The 21,285-nt window shown below is 40.7% G+C and overlaps 1 protein-coding gene and 2 pseudogenes across 2 annotated transcripts in view; 2 read left to right on the forward strand and 1 right to left on the reverse strand.

Moving 5' to 3' along the window:
- The window catches only part of FNTA (farnesyltransferase, CAAX box, alpha), a 26,462-nt gene extending 16,611 nt beyond the window's left edge, over window positions 1-9,851 (forward strand). Inside the window, exons 5-8 of the mRNA XM_012655966.1 lie at window positions 2,000-2,148; window positions 7,499-7,561; window positions 8,769-8,940; window positions 9,218-9,851. Coding sequence (XP_012511420.1) covers window positions 2,000-2,148; window positions 7,499-7,561; window positions 8,769-8,940; window positions 9,218-9,340 — 507 coding nt within the window. The 3' untranslated portion in view covers window positions 9,341-9,851. The remainder of the gene's footprint in view (window positions 1-1,999; window positions 2,149-7,498; window positions 7,562-8,768; window positions 8,941-9,217) is intronic.
- Window positions 9,852-15,967: 6,116 nt separating this feature from the next.
- On the reverse strand, window positions 15,968-18,535 carry LOC105819669 (annotated as a pseudogene).
- On the forward strand, window positions 17,180-17,806 carry LOC105819682 (annotated as a pseudogene). The gene has a single exon (XR_001137971.1). The product of XR_001137971.1 is annotated as a 60S ribosomal protein L13a pseudogene (transcript).
- Window positions 18,536-21,285: the final 2,750 nt, after the last annotated feature.

Here is a 21,285-nt window from a genome sequence, read left to right on the forward strand (position 1 = left end):
TGGGGCACATATATATTCTTAAATTCAGTAGTTCTCAAGCAGCAGTGATTGTGCTCCTTAGGGGACATTTGGCAATATCTGGAGGTATTTTTAATTGTCCCACTAGGGGCATGGTGCTACTGTTGTCTAGTAGGGCAGGGATGCTGCTAAACATCCTACAAGCCCAGGACAGCCCTCACCACAAAGAATTATCTGGCCCACACCATCAGTAGCCAAGGCCGAGAAACCCTGGTCTAAGTCTATTTGTATGTGGGAAACCATTTTTAATATTTCAGTTATTTGCAGTGAGAATTTAATGAATTCAGTATATTCTTTGATTACTTAAAATGGGACATGAGACAGTTCTTAAAAAAATTTATGACACACATATTTGAAATGTGACAGAATTTTAGTTTTAAACATTAGTTTTAAACATTAAACATTTGAGAATATCAGGCCTGTATGTTATTTGGCATTGACACTTTATACTAGAGCTTCTCAAGTAAAGACACGAAGGATCCTTATTTGTTCCCAGTCCATCGCAGATTGGATGTATTTTAGATGTATCCCATTTATGTAAAATATAATGAAAAATGAATTACTTTGAAAATAAAATAAACACATACTTGGAATACTACTCAGCAATAAAAAAGAGTGAACTATTGATACAGGCAACAACTTGGATGGATCTCAAGGGCATTATACTTAGTGAAAAAGGGCAATCTTACGGGTTTTCATACTGTGTGATTCCATTTAGATACCATTCTTGAAATTTCAAGATTATAGAGATGGAGAGCAGACCAGTGGTTGCCACAGGTTAGGGAAAGGGGGTACAATTATAAAGTGGTAGCATGAGACCGTCTCTGTGTGGCGAGGGGATAGTTCTGTATCTTGATTGTAGTGTACACTATACGTGGGATAAAATTTCAGAGTGCTATATTCCAGCTCCCCCACCGCGTATACACAAACGAGTACAATAAAAATCTGGACGAGGTTAGCAGTTCCATTAACAACATTGTACTAATGTCATTTTCCTGGTTTTGGGATTACATTTTAGTTAGTAAGAAGCTGCCATTTGGGGAATGTAAGGGAAGGATACACAGTTATTTTTGTAATTTCTTGAGTCTGATAAAACAAACAAACAAACAAAAAACACACGATTATAGAAAATACTAGCCACAATTTTTTATTATTAGATTCAGCAGACATGGAATTATTGTTACACTGAAAAAGCTGTAAATGCTTACTCTCTCTTTCTCTACTTAGCGTGTTGGAGATACGATCTCATGATAATGGTGTGAGGACACCAGCCAGTGGCCCACACAGACACCACTGAACTCTACTACTCACCAACACACAGGGGTCTTCACAAAAATGCTGTCTTCCTTAACGTATTTGTTTTTACTATTTTTAGGGACTATCATGGAAGTTTTTACTTTTTTGCTATTATCAAATCAGAAATGTATCTCCATTATCTTTTTTGTAGTTAATGTCCCCAGCTTATGCTGCATTTGGAAGTTTTGATTATTCTCTTTTAAATCGTCTTTAATGGTTCTGTTCTCCCCATAATTTTTTTTATTAAAACAGCTTTATAATGTATGAATTTTTATCTAAATCCTGTTGTATATATTTCTCTACATAGATTTTGTTGTACTTTTATCATATATGTACACTTTGAATGCTGCCCTTAATGTTATGTATTAATATCAAATCACATCAAATTGATATTCTGCACTATAGTTACTCTCTTACTGGTGAGTTCGGCTCTTTTTCCCCTTTAAGTTTTCTTTGATGTAGTTTTCCCTGCACTGTGTGTGTTCCCAAGCTCTGTCCTCAGTTTCATGCTTGTGTCACTCTCTATTTCCTTGACCTGCGACCATCACTTCCCTCTAAAATGTGATAAATCCTAAGTCCTTGGTTCTACCTTCTTAGCTTTGCTGAAGTTTTATTTATTTATTTTTATTGTTTATGCATAATGGGACATTTCTAATTAGAATTTTTTTTTTTAATTTTGTTTTAGGAATTTAAACTTTGGGATAATGAGCTGCAGTATGTAGACCAGCTTCTCAAAGAGGATGTGAGAAATAACTCTGTCTGGAACCAAAGATACTTCGTCATTTCAAACACCACTGGCTACAATGATCGTGCTGTGTTGGAGAGAGAAGTCCAGTTAGTAATCTCCTTCACTTGGTCATTCATTAAAAACATAGTGCATGCCTACCATGTGTCAGGCATTGTGGGTACAGCAAAGATCAAGATCCCACCTTCATGAAACTAAACTAGGACAGAATACTGAGATGAAACATCATGATAAATTTTCAAATAATAGTCCACCTCTACTTTATAGTGTCTTAAGTGTCTTGAAATATTGTTGCTACTGGAGATTGAAAAGAAGTCAGATTTAATAGTGTCTGAGCTTTATTTTAAAACTGTCTCATTAAATTGTGTTGCCTTTCGGACAGTAGTTCCCAGATGCCATGTTGCCCTGGGGTAGGGTTTGGCCCAGGTAAGGCTTTGTTGTGGGGCTCTCCTGTGTGCCGCGGGGTGTTCAGCAGCGTTCCTGGCCTCGAGCAGAAATCTCTTCAGACATTGCCAGATGTCCCCTGCAGGGCAAAAGTCACCCACAGCTGAGAACCACTGTACTAAAAGCTGTTACAAGAGCTAGAAATTTCTGAATTAGTGTGAACTTTTACGTTGTGTCCATAAAAAAGTGCTCCTAATGTTTTTAGGAGCACTTTTTTCTGACCTTGTTTGTCCATTTTGTCTCAGTGTCTGTTTCACAACTTCAGCATGCTATTGTTCTCAAAGCCTGAGAGACGGCAGTCATAATTTTAATTACAGACATGTTTGAACAACTGCTGGGAGGAGCTGATTTCATGGCGTGTCTGCCTCCCATCCTCCTCACCTTCACTTCTGCCTGGATCAGGGCAGCTAGCTCCTCTTTGATCTGCTCTATACAGGGTTCTAGTGAGTTAAATTTTTAAAAGAAATCTTCAGTCCAAGTCCCACATTAACTTTCTGTCCCAGGCTTATGTCTAGAGCAGACATACCCCTCAAGCACACCTTACGCTTTCTTTCTAGTGCTCTTCTGTCTAAAGCTATACAGGCATATCTTATTTTTGCACCTTGCAGATACTACTTTTTACAAATTGAAGGTTTGTGGAAACTGCATTGAGCAAGCCTGTCAGTGCCATTTTTCCAACAGCATGTGCTCACTTTGTGTCTGTGTCACATGTTGGTAATCCCTGTAATATTTCAAGCTTTCATTATTATATCTATATGGTAATCTTTGATCAGTCATCTTTGATGTTATTGTAATTGTTTTGGGGTGCCATGAACTGCCCGCGTATAAGATGGTGAACCTAATCAATAAGTGTTGTGTGTGTCCTCCGTCATCTTCTCCTCGGGCTTCCCTATTCCCTGAAACATTACACAACAATATGGAAGTTAAGCCAATTAATAACCCTGCAATGGCCTCTAAGTGTACATGTGAAAAAGAGAGTCAGCTGTCTCTCCCTTTAAATCAAAAGCTAGAAACAGTTAAACCTAGTGAGGAAGGCATGCCAAAGCTGGGATAGGCTGAAAGCTAGGCCTCTTGCACCAAAGTTAGCCAAGTTGTGAATGCAAAGGAAAAATTCTTGAAGGAAATTAAAAGTGCTACTCCAGTGAACATACGAATGATAAGAAAGCAAAACAGCCTTAGTGCTTATATGGAGAAAGTTTGAGTGGTCTGCATTGAAGAGCAAACCAGCCACAACACTCCCTTAAGCCAAAGCCTGACCCCTCTGCAATTCCATGAAGGCTGAGAGGTGAGGAATCTGCAGAAAAAAAATTTAAAGCTAGCAGAAGTTGGTTCATGACGGTTAAGGAAAGAAACTGTCTCCATACCATGAAAGTACAAAGTGAAGCTGCCAGTGCTGATGTAGAAGCTGCAGCAAGTTATCCAGAAGATCTAGCTGAGGTCATTGATGAAGGTGGCCATCCTAACAAGATTTTCAATGTAAATGAAAAAGCCTTCTATTGGAAGAAAATGTCATTTAGGACTTTCCTAGGCACAGAGGAAAAGTCCATGCCTGGCTTCAGAGGACAGGCTGACTCTTCTTGTGGGGTAATGCAGCTGGAGACTTCTAAGTTGAAGTCAGTGCTTATTGGCCATTCTGAAAATCCTGGGGCCTTTAAGAATGATGCTAAATCTATTCTGCCTGTGCTCCGTTAATGGCACAACAAAGCCTGGATGACAACATGTCTGTTTACAGCATAGTTTACTGACTATTTTAAGCCCACTGTTCTGATCTCCTCAGAAAAAAAGATTCCTTTCAAAATATTACAATGCACCTGGTCACCCAAGAGTTCTGATGGAGATGTGCAGGAGATTAATGTTACTTTCATGCCTCTAACACACCCATTTTACAGACCCTGGCTCAGATAGTAATTTCAATCTTGTTATTTAAGAAACACATTTCCTAAGGCTACATACAGCTGCCATAGTGATTCTTCCGATGGTTCTGGGCAAAGTAAATTGAAAACCTGGAAAGGATTCACCATTCTCGATGCAAGTAAGATTCCTGGGAGGAAGTCAAAATCTTAACATGAATAGCAGTTTGGAAGAAGTGGATTCCATCCCTTGTGGATGACTTTGAGGGGTTCATGACTTCAGCGGAGGAAGTCACTGCAGATGTGGTGGGAATAGCAAGGGAACTAGAAGTAGAAGTGGAGCCTGAAGACGCGCCTGAATTGCTGCGGTTTCACAATAAAATTTGAATGGATGAAGAGTTGCTTCTTAAGGATGAACAAAGCAAGTGGTTTCTGGAGACGCAATCGACTGCTGGTGAAGACGCTGTGAACACTGTTAAGATGACAGCAAAGGATTTAGAATATTCCAGATGTTTAGTTGATAAAGCAGTGGCAGGGTTTGAGAGGATGGACTCTAATTTTGAAAGAAGTTCTACCGTGGGAAAATGCTGTCAAACAGCATCACATGCTACAGAGAATCTTTTGTGAAAGGAAGAGTCAGTCAATGTGGCGACTTCCTTGTTGTCTTATTTTAGGAAATTGGCACAGCCACCCCAGCCTTCAGCAGCCACCACCGTGATCCGTCAGCAGCCGTCAGCATCGAGGCCAGACCCTCCACCAGCAAAAAGATTGTGACTGGCTGAAGGCTCAGATGATTGTTAGCATTTTTTAGCAATAAAGTATTTTTTAATTAAGGTATGTACATTATGTTTTTAGACATAATGCTATTGCACACTCAATAGACTACAGTGTAGTGTAAACGTAACTTTTATGAAAAAAATTCACAGAAAATTCATGTGACTCACTTCATTTTGATATTTGCTTTATTGAGGTGGTCTGGAACTGAACCCACGATATCTGCAAGGTATGCCTGTACTGTTCACAATGGTAGTCATTAGCCACTAGCCACATGTCTATTTAAAGCTCAATCAATTAAAATTATATAAAATTAAAAATACAGTTTTTCAGTTGTACTGGTCGCTTCTCAGGTGTTCAGTACCCATATGTGGCTAGCGATTACCATCTTGGACATGCATGTTCTTTAAACATTTCCATCGTCACTGCAAGTCCTATTAAATAGTATCGGTGTAAAGATTAACGGTGGACTTACTGATTGATTGTATTTATTGGTTTTGTTTTTTTTTTTTTTTTGATAGGGTCTCTGTCGCCCAGGGTAGAGTGCAGTGGCATTGTCATAGCTCACTGCAGCCTCCCACTCCTGGGCTCAAGTGATTCTTCTGCCTCAGCCACTCGAGTAGCTGGGACCACAGGTGTAGGCTATCACGCCTGGCTAATTTTTCTATTTTTTGTAGAGATGGGGTCTCGCTCTTGGTCAGGCTTGATTTTTTTATTCTTAATCCAATCTAAGTAGTGGGACTTAGATAGAGAAAATTCAGATTTCATCGCTTAGCACTTTTTTTTTAAGACAGAGTCTTACTTTGTTGCCCAGGCTGGAGTGCAGTGTCGTCATCATCGCTCACTGCAGCGTTAGATTCTCAGAAGGAGCCACAACCTAGATCCCTGCACACACAGTCTGCAGTAGGGTTCTCGATCCTGCTGATCTGACAGGAGGCGGAGCTTACGTGGTGATGTGAGTGATGGGCAGCGGCTGTAAATACAGATGAAGCTTCCCTGGCTCACTGGCCGCTTACCTCCTGTGTGGCCTGGTTCCTAACAGGCCACAGAGGGATACGGTTCCGCAGCCCATGGGTTGGGGACCACAGCTTTAGTGCACGTGTATGTAAATAGAAATTTTGGTATTGCCAAAATGAAATTAGGAATCTTAAACAAGGACCAGCTAAGACCTGCAGGGACGTGGTTTTACAAATAATGAAAACATTAGGTTATATAAAAGTAGTTGGACAAATCTTTTTATAATGTTAAATGAGTTTATTATTGCTTCCTGGAAGAAAAATCCCATAGTAACAACACTGTAACAGAACCAAGACTGCTAAGCTTTAGTTAGCGATTTAATCATCTGAGCAAGTATATGGTGACGCAGAGTTCTGTAACGTCTTTGGAATTCGTGGTCTGAATTATATTTAATAATCTGCTTAAGGGGAAAAGAAAGGTATGGAGTGGCCATTTTAACTGGGAATAGCATCGTATTTTATTAGTAATCTCATTTTGGAATATAAGAAATACATACTTGTGTTGGTTTTTAATTTTTATTATTTGTCTATATAATTTCCATGCTATTTTTTTATCATGGCTCCTAAGCTTATTTTTCTGTTTGTTTGTTTTTTTGAGACAGAGTCTCACTCTGTCACCCCAGCTAGAGTGCCGTGGCATCCAGCCTAGCTCAGAGCAACCTCAAACTCCTGGGCTGAAGTGATCCTCCTGCCTCAGCTTCCCAAGTAGCTGGGACTACAGGCCTGTGCCACCATGCCCGGCTAATTTTTTTCTATTTTTAGTTGCCCAGCTAATTTTTTCTACTTTTAGTAGAGATGGGGGTCTTGCTCTTGCTCTGGCTGGTCTCAAACTCCTGACCTCAAGTGATCCTCCCACCTTGGCTTTCCAAGAGTGCTGGGATCACAGGTGGGAACCACCGTGCCTAGCCTCTAAGGTTATGTTAATTCTCCTTTTTCTATGACTAAGGATTTTTTTTAGGCATAAGTAAATCTTTAACTTTTTTCCCAAGGTTGCTTTACCAATGAAAGTCTCCTTGTTTTAGCTGACATTTCCTTCAAAAGGAAAGTCTTCCATATTATAATATTAAAGGAAACATTCCATATTAACTTCTTTTCCTGTTGAAGCCTCTAGATTAGTTGTCACTCCCTAGAACTGGATACAAATATACAGGGTGGGGAACTGTGTAAATGAGAACTGACAGATGCAGACTGCAGCGACTCTCCAATTTAGATATGACCTACGAGGTACCACAGTCCACGGACAGACATTTATGTGAAGACTCACACAAGTGAAAGCATGTGGCCAAACTGTGCCACGATCTTGGTAAAACTCTATATAATCATTGTGCTGCTTTTTAAAAAATTTTTTCTTGCAGGTATACCCTAGAAATGATCAAACTAGTACCACATAATGAAAGTGCATGGAACTATTTGAAAGGGTAAGAGGTGGTTTTTGTTTTTTTATATAAAAAACAAATAAGCTACTAATATGATACACCATGGAATGTATTCTATATTCAGATCTCAAAGGGATTCTAAATAATTTTTCATTTTTTTGGATCTAAGAGCAGAAGTATAACAGTCTTATGGTAACTCCCAAGAACAGTTGTTTTTAGAACAATCCATGAGTAAACAGTGATGCAGTTTTAATTTTATTTATGAATCATGTAGTCTTTTTTTTTTTTTTTTGAGACAGAGTCTCACTCTGTTGCCCTGGCTAGAGTGAGTGCTAGCATCAGCCTAGCTCACAGCAACCTCAAACTCCTGGGCTCAAGCGATCCTCCTGCCTCAGCCTCCCGAGTAGCTGGGACTACAGGCATGCGCCACCATGCCCGGCTAATTTTTTCTATATATTTTTAGTTGTCCAAATAATTTCTTTCTATTTTTAGTAGAGACGGGGTCTCGCTCTTGCTCAGGCTGATCTCGAACTCCTGAGCGCAAACAATCCGCCGGCCTCGGCCTCCCAGAGTGCTAGGATTACAGGCGTGAGCCACCGCGCCCGGCCGAATCATGTAGTCTTTATGTCAAAGAATGAAATACACACACCCATGTTCTGCTTAGCTCAGGAACACAGTAAAGCACAGTAGACTATTTATAAGCAAATTGCACAGATGGATAGCCGACCTTTCTGTTTTCATTTCTAGAGATCTCTGATTAACAAGTCTTACTCCTTAAATAGAAAAGGTTTCACTTATTGGCCACCGACATAACCCAGCTCCTTGTTAAACATAGAGGTCTCCAACGAAACTAGGCCCAAAGAACGCAGAGCGTGGAGCCCAGTCATATCTGGAGCTGTGTCAGGGCGAGCCCTGTAATGTCTGGAGCACTAACGGCGTAAGGAGCCATCTCAGGGAGAAACGTGAACCTGTCTTTTTCCTTTTTAATTTTAAGAAGGTGATTTATTTTCTGCATTGCACAGTTTAAATTCTAAATGATCACTTACAAACTTCATTTTTTAAACTAATTTTACTCATCTCTTAATTATCTATGATAAGATTCACATAATTGAAAAGTTTCATTTAGTATCAGCCTCATCATTCAAAATAAGTCTCTTTTTCTTTCTTATGTTTCAGGGGTTTTCTGTTGATCTTTATACTGTTTTTATTCTTCCTTTTCAAAATTGAGTTGGTTTTTTTTTCTTTTAAGGATTTTGCAGGATCGAGGTCTTTCCAAATATCCTAATCTATTAAATCAATTACTTGATTTACAACCAAGTCACAGTTCCCCCTACCTAATTGCCTTTCTTGTGGATATCTATGAAGACATGCTAGAAAACCAATGTGACAACAAGGAAGACATTCTTAATAAAGCACTAGAGGTAAGCTGGTGGGACTCTGCTTTCCTTTTTGGTGTCTCAGAATTGGGTCTGCCCAGTCCCACAAATATTCATGCCCCTTTTCAACATGTTTGCTCAGCATTCGGTGCAGGGCTACTTCTGTTTAGGCAGCATTGACATCACTCGTGGACATAGTATGTAACTCCAGCTGTATGTCTCCTTTGAACAGACCAGAGTTACGTTATATTGGCTCAAAGGCATTTGCCCTTGAGATTGAATTAAACATTTGCTTTAATAAATTTCTATCTTTCATTTTCAGCTATGTGAAATCTTAGCTAAAGAAAAGGACACTATAAGGAAGGAATATTGGAGATATGTTGGAAGATCCCTTCAGAGCAAACACAGCACAGAAAGTGACCCACCAACAAATATACAGCAATAATACCATCCAGAAGAACTTGATGGAATGCTTTTATTTTTTTAAGGGACTTTAATACAGGAGCTTAAAACTAGAGTGGTCCGTTCTCTTTGCCTGTGGTGTAAAACACACATTGTACAGGTATTGCTTTTAACAAGAACTAAGTGGGATGCTCCTTGGGTGCCGCTGCTGTTGAGACTAGCTCTAAGTAATCTGATTCTTTTAAAGCAAAGTAATTGGAAGGGAGGGGAAAGAAAATTCCCATAAAGGAGCTTTTGTAGTCTTATCAACATTTACTCTAATCCCTTAGCATCAACCCCTCCCTGAGTGGTATCTGCATCAGGATTTGCAGCAGTAATGACTGCAGCTCACATGTCACGGAGAGGAGGTAACTGAAGGGTTGGTTCAGTAAGCAGGGAGTACAGCTGTTACATCAGAACTGCTATGCCACACTCACAGCCTCTTGCTATCACTGTAACCAACTAATGCCAAAAGAATGGTTTTATAATAAAATTATAGATGTATCTAAAAACAACGCCACAGTAGTTTGATTTGTTTTAATAGCATTTAACTATATACACAGGGACATTGTCTCAGCTTAGAAAAACAATTGAGGAAGAAAATATTGCTATAAAACTTTAGAAACCAGAAACATGATTATGTTAGAGGAAATGTTAAAATGTGAATTGGTCAGTTCTTGACTATAAGCAACAAAATCCACTCAAGGGATAAGCCAACGGGTTTATTCAGGTGTATAGCTAGCTTCACAGAATAATTGCCTGATCTTTTAGAAGTGCAGCCCAAAACCACACTACAGAAGTGGGCCATCAAGTTGTTGCTGCCTGTGCCAGAATCGGGAAACTGCAGAATGAGGAATATGAGGAAGCCACACCCTGGCTGCCAGCTCCAGGACTGCGCCACCTCTGCCACGCTCCTGCAAGCACACCTGCCTCCCTTCCCTGGTAGTGCGGTTCCAAACTAAAGGCAAATTAGTGCATCTGTTTGGAAGGAACCTATATGACATGTTAAACTCTTCACTGCAAAGGAATCTGGGAAATGTAGTTTATACTTATAAGCTATTTCCAGCTATAAATGATTCAGGAAGACATGCCAGAAAGGAGTTGGGAGTGTTGAGCAAACTAGTTTGCTGTACCTGCACTTAAATCTCACTTTATCAATATTTTTGTTCAATGTTTAAAGCACCAAACTATAAGAATATTGAATAGTTATCTTTTCTCAAGATAAACTTAGGAAATAATATTTTAATCCTTTCTAGAGAAACTGTATTTGGGAAATATTATTTTTAACATTTTACATACTAGTTTTTGTTGTTTTTAGATCCCTCAAATCTCATTTTATATTTGAAATTGCCATAGAGTGTCATCTTCATGTAGAGCATTTCAAAGGTGTCCTAAGAAACAAAACCATATAGAGAAGTTCTCACAAGATAGCTACTCTCAGAAACTAGTGTCAGTGTCCCAGAATTGACTGGATTCAGGGCTGCTGACTCAACAAAGCTTACAGAGACTGTGTAACAGAAAGCATAATGGTAATTTTTAATATGTACTCAGAAGTGTCACTATGAAGCAGACCAAAGAGTTGCGTCAGCCTAGCCCCTTGGCATTTTCTGCCTGAAGTTTAACCACGTGGCAATTCATTAACCAAAAGGTTGCTTAGCGAGCCCTGAATCAGGTGGGGAGGCCCCATGTTTAAGCGCGGAGTGATCTTAGGCTCTGCTCCCAAGGGCCGTCTCCCAGTGGGCAGCTGGATGCACAGGCCTGGCAGCCACTCCACTCATCGGACCGACATTCTCACAGTGTGAGCTGTGGGGGGCTCTGCTCATTCGAAACTGTTTGCCTATCACTATCACTGTGGTGGTGTTGGCACTGTTGGTGCAAAAACAACGGTGGCTAAAACGGTTTGTGCCATAGCACAAACCAAGGCAGTGGTACTTAGTCATTGTATTCTTCACTGCTGTGCATTTGCTTAAGAATGTCCCTGATGAATCAGTCATATATTTTATTGACAACACCCAATGTGTCTTTTCAATATTTTAATATGACTGAATGGAAATACACATAAAGCTTTATAATTGTCTTAAGGAAAAGCATTTGTGGAATTATGTAAGCTGTGGGCCAAACAGGCTGCATTTTCCTGGAACACCATTTTACCTGAACAAACAACTGAGAAATTGTGGTTATTCATACCGATGGCTGGCATATAGTCTCCCAAAAATGAATGAAATGAGCTTGTCACTTCAAGGAAAATAACTGTTGCCAATGATAAAATTTGAGCTTTCAAGTGAAAATTTTAATTTACCACAGTGAACTTGACAGCTTCCCAATACCTACAAACCTTTTTAATGAAATCAGTGGTGATATTAACAAATGCCACTTTTGGATATTGGACAATAAAATGTGTCAATGATTGGGATGTCTGAATAGCTCAGTGAGCCAATATTTCCCAAATGACCAATCCACAATGTTAAGATACACATGGATAAATGAACCATTCAAAGTACAAGATGTAACAGAGTACAAAAAGTTCATTGATAAGATTGAAGATTCCACATTGCAACTAACCTTTGAGAAACTACCACTTGTCAAATTTTGATGTAGTATCAAAGAAGAGTATCCACAATTTTTTTGAAAAGGCTGTTAAAATATTAATACTCCCTTTCAAGCTATCTAGATAGTGTGAGTCTAGATTTTGTTCATTTACTTTAATCAAAATATCATATTGCAACAGGTTGAATGTACAAGTAGATACAATAATCTAGATATCTTCTATTAAGTCAGAGTAAAGAGATTTGCAAAAATGTAAATGCCATTTTTCTATTTTTTGAAAATGTAATTTTCATAAAAGATTTTTGTTAACATGTAATGAGTTTATTTTATTAATGAATAAAATTTTTAAATTGCAATATGGTAATATCAATCAATACTACCCACGTAAAGAAAAGTTAGAGCTAGAAAAAAGAGTAAGACACCATCATCCCTATCCTCAGGGACCTTAATTTTGAGAGAGACCAACAGAATGCCACTCCCTTCAGTACCCTGAAAAATGCTATATTGGCTATTTGAAGATATATCACTTCGAAACACAGAAGAAGGGATTATCTACATGATGGAATTAGGAAAGGTTCATAAAGGAAGACAAATTTGACTTGTTATATTCTCTAATGAGGCCTTAAACTCAATTTTATAATTGTACCTCAAATTTTTACTTACAAATTAGGAAGGGAGTCCAGAATATTTCCTTCTGGAAGTCATGTTGTAAAAATCAATGTTTTCAAATTGAGTGGTAACTCATTAATGAGCAATTACATTAAGTCAGTGGGTCTCAACCATTTTTTTTTAATGAAATCTAATAGAAAAAAATATAATTTCATTGAATTTTATCATATTCTATTTCTTTCCTTCTATTTGGTTTGGTTTACTTTGCTCTTCTCTAATTTTCTAAGAAGCTTAGATGATTGATTCAAGACCTTTTTTTCTTTTCTAATATAAGCATTTTAATGCTATAAATTTCTCTCTTAAGAACTGCTTTAGCTGCTTAGAAATTTTAATAGTTTGTATTTCTATTTTCATTCAGTTCAACGTATTTTCTAATTGTCCTTCAGATAGCCGTACTGACCCATGGATCATTTAGAAGTGTATTGTTTAATTTCTAGGTGTTTGGAGATTTTCCTATTATCTTCTGTTATTTATTTTTGGTTTGGTTTTTAATGGTTACTCCAGTGATTACAAAATACATATTCAATTTTTCACAGTCTATTTAGAATTAATATTTTGTCACTTTAATTGGCATATAGAAATCTTGCCACCATATAAGTCTCCTTAACCTTCACCATTTCCTTCTTTTCTTTTCTTCAGATGGGGTCTCACTCTGTTGTCTGGGCTAGAGTGCAGTGGTGTCATCATAGCTCACTGAAACCTCAAACTCCTGGGCTCAAGCAATTCTCTTGCCTCAGCCTTCTGAGTAGCTGGGACTACAGGCGAGCGCCACCACGCCTGGCTAAGTTTTCTATTTTTTGTAGAGACAGGGTCTCACTCTTGCTCAGGTTGGTCTTGAATTCCTGACCTCAAGCAATCCTCCCGCCTCGACTTCCCAGAGTGCTGGGATTACATGCGTGAACCATCGCGCCCGGCCTCTTCACCATTTCTTACACTGAAAACCCCATCAGGCAGTTTTATAATACTTTTTGTATCTAACCACCAAACATGTTGTAAAGAACTCAAGAAGGATAGCGTTTTGTATTTACCTAGATATTTGTGATTTCTGTTGTTATTCTTTCATTCCTGATGTTCTGAGTTTCTGTTATCATTTCCCTTCTCTCCAAAGAACTTTTTTAAAGCAATTCTTTTAGAGTAGATCTGCTGGCTACAGATTCTCTTAGTTTTCCTTCATCTGAGAATGTCTTTATTTCAACTTTATTTCCGAAGCACGTTTTCACTGGATGTAGAATTCTGGGTTTACAATTCTTTTCTTTCAGCACTTGAAGAATATGTCACTTCCTCTGGGCTTCATGATTTCAGAGGAGAAATTCACTGTTGTTGTTCACCTATAGGTTATGTGCCATTTCTCTTTGGACCTTTCAAAATTTTTTCTTCGTCTTTAGTTTTCAGCAATTTGATTTTGAAGTGTCTGGGCATGGATGTTTTTGAATTTATTCTGTTTCAGGTTTGCACAGTTTTTTGAATCTGTCAGTTTGTGTTGTTTTGCCAAATGGGAAGTTTTCAGCTATTACTTCTTCAAATTATTTTTTGCAATAGTGTAATTTACCAACGATTTTTTTAGCACGCACTTTCTTGTGTCCTCTGGGACTCTCATGACACAAATGTTAGATTTTTTGTTATATCCCACAGGTGCCTGGGGTTCTGCTCATTTCTTTCTCTGTTGGTCAGATTGGATGACGTCTATTAATCTGTCTTCACATTCACTGACTCCTCTGTCATTTCTGCTATTGGATCTATCCAGCGAGTTTTAAAATTTTGATTATTGTATTTTTCTGTTCTAAATGTTTATTTGGTTCTCCTTAATTTGTCCTATTTTTTTTACTGATACTTTCTATTTAACTTTTGTTTCAGGAGTGTTTGTGATTGCTTATTTGAGCATTTTTATAATACCTACTTTAATGTCTTTAATGCAGGTCAGCGGTGAGCCCAAGAATTCATAAATAGCTTTATGAGGTTGCTTGCCTGCCCCCCGCCACACTTTCCACTATCTTCCTGGTACTTTTAGGTTCCCTGGGGCTCCCCATTTCCACATTGTGTCACAGCAATGGGAAAACAGAAGAAAAAAAAAACAAAGCAGAGCTTGTCTCTGCCCTCTTGGAGTTGCAGCTCTGCTGAACAGAAAGGAAGATTTCTGTCCCGTAGAGTTTTGGTTCCTGTAGCTTTTTGTTGCTGCCATCGTTCCTGCCGCAGGCTTGACTGGCAGCTGGGGTACAAGGGAATGAAGAAAATGAGAGTGAGAAAAAGTCAGGGTATTTTCTGCACTCGCTCTGAGTGTTGGGAGTTCCCTTTTCTGTCCTATGAGTTAGAAGCAGAGGGTTTCTCCTCAGTTGCTCTCTGTATGCCAATGGTGCTCACTTCCCAGTTTTGAGCTGTGTTGAGTTCAGGTTGAGGAAGCCAGAGGGAAAAAAGGTAACATCATGGCCCGTTCAGTGGTGCTGCAAATTCTGTTGTTCTTTTTATTTTTTGTTGGGGGCTTCGAATACCTCAAATTTAGTTTTTCTCACCATCAAGTTGGTATTAACTGATCAACACTTAAGTGCACATATAGTAATAATATTCATCGGGTGTCGGGCAGATGGGAGGGGGAGGAGGGGACGGGTGTATTCACACCTAATGGGTGCGGCGCGCACCGTCTGGCGGATGGACACGCTTGAAGCTCTGACTCGGGTGGGGCAAGGGCAATATATATAACCTAAACGTTTGTACCCCTGTAATACGCTGAAATAAAAGAATTAAAAATTTAGTTTTTCATCAGTTTTAAAGTTTCACTTTTTTCCAACATTCTACAAACATCAGTAAACATGAAATGGTGTCCATGTGACAAACAGCTTGTCAAGGAAAGCTGCCAATTGGTTTCTATACTGATGCCAACAGCCAACTTTGTCAGCCAACAGGTTCAGTTTTTTCAACAACTAAAACGAAACCTTATCCTCTTTTTATGGCAACTCAATGGTATCTGCTATGCAGTGTCTACTCCAGTGTCAAAAACAGGGCAAACTGCTGTAGGACTTAAAAGTTGCTTGTGACAGATGCAGTCAAGAAGACAGTGACACTAACTCAGGCACTATTCACTCCAAGGATGCAGCATTAGTTCACTGAGAAGGGCGTGACCACATTCTTCTCTCTCCGTGTGAAGTTAAGTGATGTTCACAGTATTTACAACAAGAAAAAGATCTTCCACTGCTTGTGATGGCACTTACAGCAACAACAACAAAATTATTCATGCTTCTTTTCATATCACATGATGGTGACAAGATGAGAGAACATACTTGTCTAACACTAGTTGATTAAGGATAAATTCTTTTAAAACAAAGCATTAGCAACTGAATGGAAGGCCAGATACCAGTTCATTTTCTTCAGTGTAGCCATTCAATCTTCAGGTAAATATTACAGAGTCCTTTACCATACACAGCTATGGTGTTTCTGTGACAGAGTGTTTCTGTTTCAAAGTGTCAATGAGGGATAAGACCCGTCATTTTACGTGGGTTGCAACTCTTCTGGTCACTGAGTCTGCTGGTGGAGGAGGTGGTAGAACTTTCAGTGAAAGCAGCCTGGCCACCGAGCGCCTCTGTTCTCTTAACCTGCAAGAGGCCTGGACCTTGGAAATGTTACCAGCATTGGGCTCACTCCAGAAAACGTGGCATTTGAAGCACGGGTTCACAGTGTCCATGATGAAAGCAGAAGTATCCACATCCCTCCCAACACCGATATAGGATAGGAATCACACACGACGCTCCGCTAAGCTTTCCTCTTTCTCCTTTTCACTGATGAGAGTCACAGTAGCATTGGCCGCGTCGTGCTCACTGGTGGCCAATCCTCCTTGTTGGACGAGGCTGTAAGACTTGCCATGGCACTGTTTAGGGTGTCCATTCTGACTGGTTTGTCTACCAGCAACATGCCCAAGTACTGCACATGGAACTTCTGGACCAGCTCAGTCTTTGGTGTTAGAAAAATCTTGCAAAGAAACATCAGATTCTCACAGTCCTTTCCTGTCACGAACTGCAGGCCAGGGCTTTGGCATTCTTCCCTTCGGCCATAATCGTGGAACAGTTTTTGTGGAGACTTGTGGCAATGGCTTTTGCTGATGTGTCACATTGATACACATGACATTTCAAAATTCTTGTATGTTTGTCTCTTGCTACATAAGCAGAATCTTGACCATTTTTGCAGCCCAATCCCCACACATGAATGCTCACGACAGGCTGAGGGTGCAGCATGGGATGGCCCACGTGGTCCCCAGGGCTGAACACGTCATTCTCCAGCATCAGGCCCGTGTCTTTCCCCTCCCCAAATGTCGATTACATTTCTGTCCTTTTTGCAATAAGAAGGCTGCCTGATGCAGTTATTGACAGCAAGATCACTTTTCCTCTGTCATTTCTACCCATCCCAGAGAGCTCAGAGCAAGACACTTGGCCTTCTGAGTCACTGTTGATACTACAAGAATTGTTATCACCAGCATGTGGGGCATTTCTGAGTTTCAAAGATGCATAGCATAGTGTTGCTCCTTCAAACTCTTTTAAACTGGGGTCTGGATTAACTGTGGTTGCAAACCCTCGTTCTTTGGGGTGGGAGATGGCATTACAGAACTATGCGACCCTTTCTTAGAACCCTGAAGGCTTTTCCCAGGTGGCTGCCGAAGATGGCGGAGGGGCACGTCCTGGGGCTTGATGGCCGAGGCCATCTCCTGGGCTGCTTGGCGGCCATCGTGGCCAGACAGGTACTGCTGGGCCGGAAGGTGGTGGTTGTGCACTGTGAGGGTATCAATATTTCTGGCAATTTCTACAGAAACAAGCTACAGTACTTGGCCTTCCTCCGCGGGTGGATGAACACCAACCGTTCCCGTAGCCCCTACCATTTCTGGGCCCCCAGCCACATTTTCTGGCGCACTGTGCGAGGCATTCTGCTCCACGAGACTAAGCGAGGCCAGGCTGCCCTGGACTGCCTCAAGGTGGCTGATGGGATCCCACCGCCCTATGACAAGAAAAAGCGGATGGTGGTTCCTGCTGCCCTCAAGGTTGTGCATCTGAAGCCTACAAGAAAGTTTGCCTACCTGGGGCGCCTGGCTCACGAGGTTGGCTGGAAGCACCAGGCAGTGGCAGCCACCCTGGAGGAGAAGAAGAAGGAGAAGGCTGACATCCGGTACCGGAAGACAAAGAAGCTCATGAGGCTACGGAAACAGTCCGAAAAGAACGTGGAGAATAAAACTGACAAATACACAGAGGTCGTCAAGACCCATGGACTCCTGGTCTGAGCCCAGTAAAGACTTTATTTCTCATGCTTGGCCTGGCCTGCGCTTCCTCCATCGCCACCCTGGGATGTGGAGGACCCAGGGGCAACAGTCCAGGTACCACAGGCAACCTGGGACGTAGAAAGCTGGGGACAAAGAAAGGGCCTCAGACACTGAACATCTGTAAGGTTAAATCACTCTAGGACTTATACAGACATAATTTATCAACCTACTTGTTCATGAGAGTTTTAGGAAATTGCTGGAACCACCCATTACTTAAGTTTCAATAATTGGAGGGGAGCCCTGTCTTGTGAACGGGACATCTGGTTTAACTTCCTCCCTGCTCATATACTATACTCCGCAGCTGCTAGAATGTGAGAAGACACTTAAGGGGACAGTATAAGCTTGGCATTGTACAAAGTACATATAGAGGCACAGACTAGGAAGATGTGCAACTAGGGGTTACAGGCATCGCCCTGCTCCTTCCCCAGTATTTTGTGATCCAGAAACAAATAAATTGCTTTCCAAGAAAAATAAAAAGAACCCTGAAATTCTGTTGGGATGGAGACAGGCTGTTCCCACTGAGCCATTCCTGTTGGGATATGCCAATGACAGCTCCCAGTGCTGCCCTTGATTCTTTTCCACAGGTGGCAAATCTGGATTGGTCTGAAATGGGCGAGCACACCATAAATCTGCTGCGCTGGGCATGCTCAGAGCCTGGGGCCAGCTGAGGCGCGCAAGTGCTGGGGGCATCCTGGAGCCAGCCTGGTGGGCACGCACCTATTTTGCCCAACTGGCTGAGCCCTTCCTGCTGCAGGGGGTCAGGGGTCCCTGTGGCTTGGCTCCCACCTCTTCTCTGCCTGGCTCAGGCTAGGCCAGTTCTTGGGAGGCAGTAAGAACTGGTGTTCTTTGATCTGCCTGGAAATACTCACTTTTCAGAGACTCTAAATAGCGGTATCATGAATTCTGTTTAGGTTTTACAGTTGTGTTCGGTGGGAGAGAAAGGTTTTCATGGGTTCACGCCAGCTTACCAGGAATCAGCTCCTCCTATCCTTGTTGGCTTTCACAGCTTCTTTGTTTTCTACTAACACTTCCTCTAGTCCTGAAGTCAAAGTTTCCAAGAGCTAAGACTTGGCTCTCTTCTTTTCTTTGTATGTTCTCTCTCTTGGAGACGTCATCCATTTCCAGAGTGTCACAGTGTCTATCCTTTCAGGCAGATGATTCCTACACATTGCGCCTCTATTACTGTCCTCTCACCAGAGATGTCAGTTCCTGGTGGATACTATCTTGGATTATCACTCCACTTCAAACTCAAAATGTCATCTCCCTGCTCTATCTGCTCTGTGAATGGTACTACTGTTCTTCCACCTGAAACTCAGTGAACTCCTTGTACAGTCAGTTCTGCTAGAACATGGTAAGAATGACCATGCTATGGAAAAACACAAATAAAAACCATGGGGTTTATGGTAAAAATGGGGTTAGAGACATAACACTCAAAAACATAATCAGTTAAAAAAAAGATTCGAACCTAATAAAAATGACAGCACAGTTTTACACGTCATGTGGTTAGGAAGTGCATGAGTATGATAATAAATATGGCCTTTGACCTTTAACGAGATCTGAACCTTGCTTGTGGAAGTGGGCACTGGAAGGGTGGCAGCTTGTGAGTTATGGTGAGGTGGCGTGGGCGGGTTATCTGAGTCTGACAGGACCTGTAACACCAGGTGTGGATGGGTATGGCTCGTGACAGGGTAAACCGAAAGATCTGATAGATGCCAAGGGGTGTGTGCACGTGCTTTGTGCACTCCTGTGCAGTGTGGCTCCGCTGTTACAGCTGTCTTTGCTCCCCTGGTGTTTCTCCAGGATGAAATCACACATCGACAAATGGGAGTTCTGTTATGCTCAAATTATTTCCTAATATAGCAATCCTATTGAAACAAATTTGCATCTTTAAAATGTGTGACAGCAGAACTGACTGCACTTACCTTTATTGATTTCTTTCCTTAATTTCCTATATCTAGTCAATTGTCAACTCCTGATTATTTTTCCCTCCAAAGTTCTCATATTGAAAGTTTCTCATGTCTCACCCATTTTCCTTTTGCCTTCCAAGTTATTATTGTTTAATACGTTTGTTTCATGATCCTCCTAAATAGTCTCCCTCTAAAACGTGTCATAATACATGTCTAACACTGCTACTAGGCTGACTGTTCATGTACATATATACATATATAGAGAGAGTAATACATGTTTATTACATATTAAGAAATACATGTAAGCAAAATGGGGAATTGCCCCAAATTCGATTTCTTGGAGATAACCACTGTAAAAATACTTATATATATGTGTGTATATATATATATACCTATAAATACATATTTAAAAAAGGGGATTGCTTCCTTATCCATATATTATGAATGTCCTTTCATGTCAATACACATAGACCTACACCATAACTTTTTTATTGTAGTAAAATATACATAACATAAAATTTACCATTTTAACTGTCTTTGAGTCCAGCGGTATTATGTACATTCACACTGTTCTGCAAACCGTATCACCCCCATCCATCTCCAGACCTTTTCATTGATTGATGGACTGAGACAGGCTCTCGCTTTGTTGCCCAGGCTAGATAGAGTACAGCTGCGTCATAGTTCACTGCCTCAAACTCCTGGGCTCAAGTGATCCTCCTGCCTTGGCCTCCCCAGTACCTGGGACTACTACCTGGGTGCCACCACGCCCAACTAATTTTTAAATTTTTTGTAGAGACATGGGCTTGCTGTTGCCGAGGCTCGTCTCGAACTCCTGGGTCCAAACCATCCTCCTGCCTCGGCCTCCCAAAGCGTTGGGATTACAGGAGTGAGCCACCACGCCCAAGCTCCAGAACTGTTTTCTCAAGCTGAAATTCTGTACCCATTATACAGCATCACTTTTAATGGCTGTGTGGATGAAATACAATTTCTTTTAGAAATCCCTATTGTTATACATTTAGTATTTTTTTCTACTATAAATATCCCTTGTCAACAACGCTTCAGCAAGATTTCTTGTGCATACATGTTGCAGACATATTATTTCCGAAGGATAAGTTCCTAGAAACGAGATTTGCTAGAGCCCATAGGAGGAATTGGTACAGGTTATTCCAACTTACACTCATGTATGAGTGTGGGGAAACTTTTAGACTCTGGATATCAACAGTAGGTGTGACCATTCTTTTCTTGCTATTTGTCTATCTGATAGGCAAAAGCTGCTTGTAGTTATTTTAAAATTCACTGTTTGGATTACTAGTACGGCACAGATTTTCAACCCACATGGTGTTATTCTCTTGATTTCGAACTTGGAAAATGTCAGTGTAGGGGTAGATAACACTTCTGATCCAAACCAACCGTTACCTAATCCTGCGCCTGCCTCGCGATGCTGCAGCCTTTCCTCTCATTTCCCCACCAGCACGAACGCCAGTGCGAGCCTTCAGGCGTTCCGGCCCCTCAATTTGCTTCCTTCCCCTTCTC

The sequence above is a fragment of the Propithecus coquereli genome, unplaced genomic scaffold (genome assembly GCF_000956105.1).
Source record: "Propithecus coquereli isolate 6110/MARCELLA unplaced genomic scaffold, Pcoq_1.0 Scaffold496, whole genome shotgun sequence".
Taxonomy (NCBI): Eukaryota; Metazoa; Chordata; class Mammalia; order Primates; family Indriidae; genus Propithecus; species Propithecus coquereli.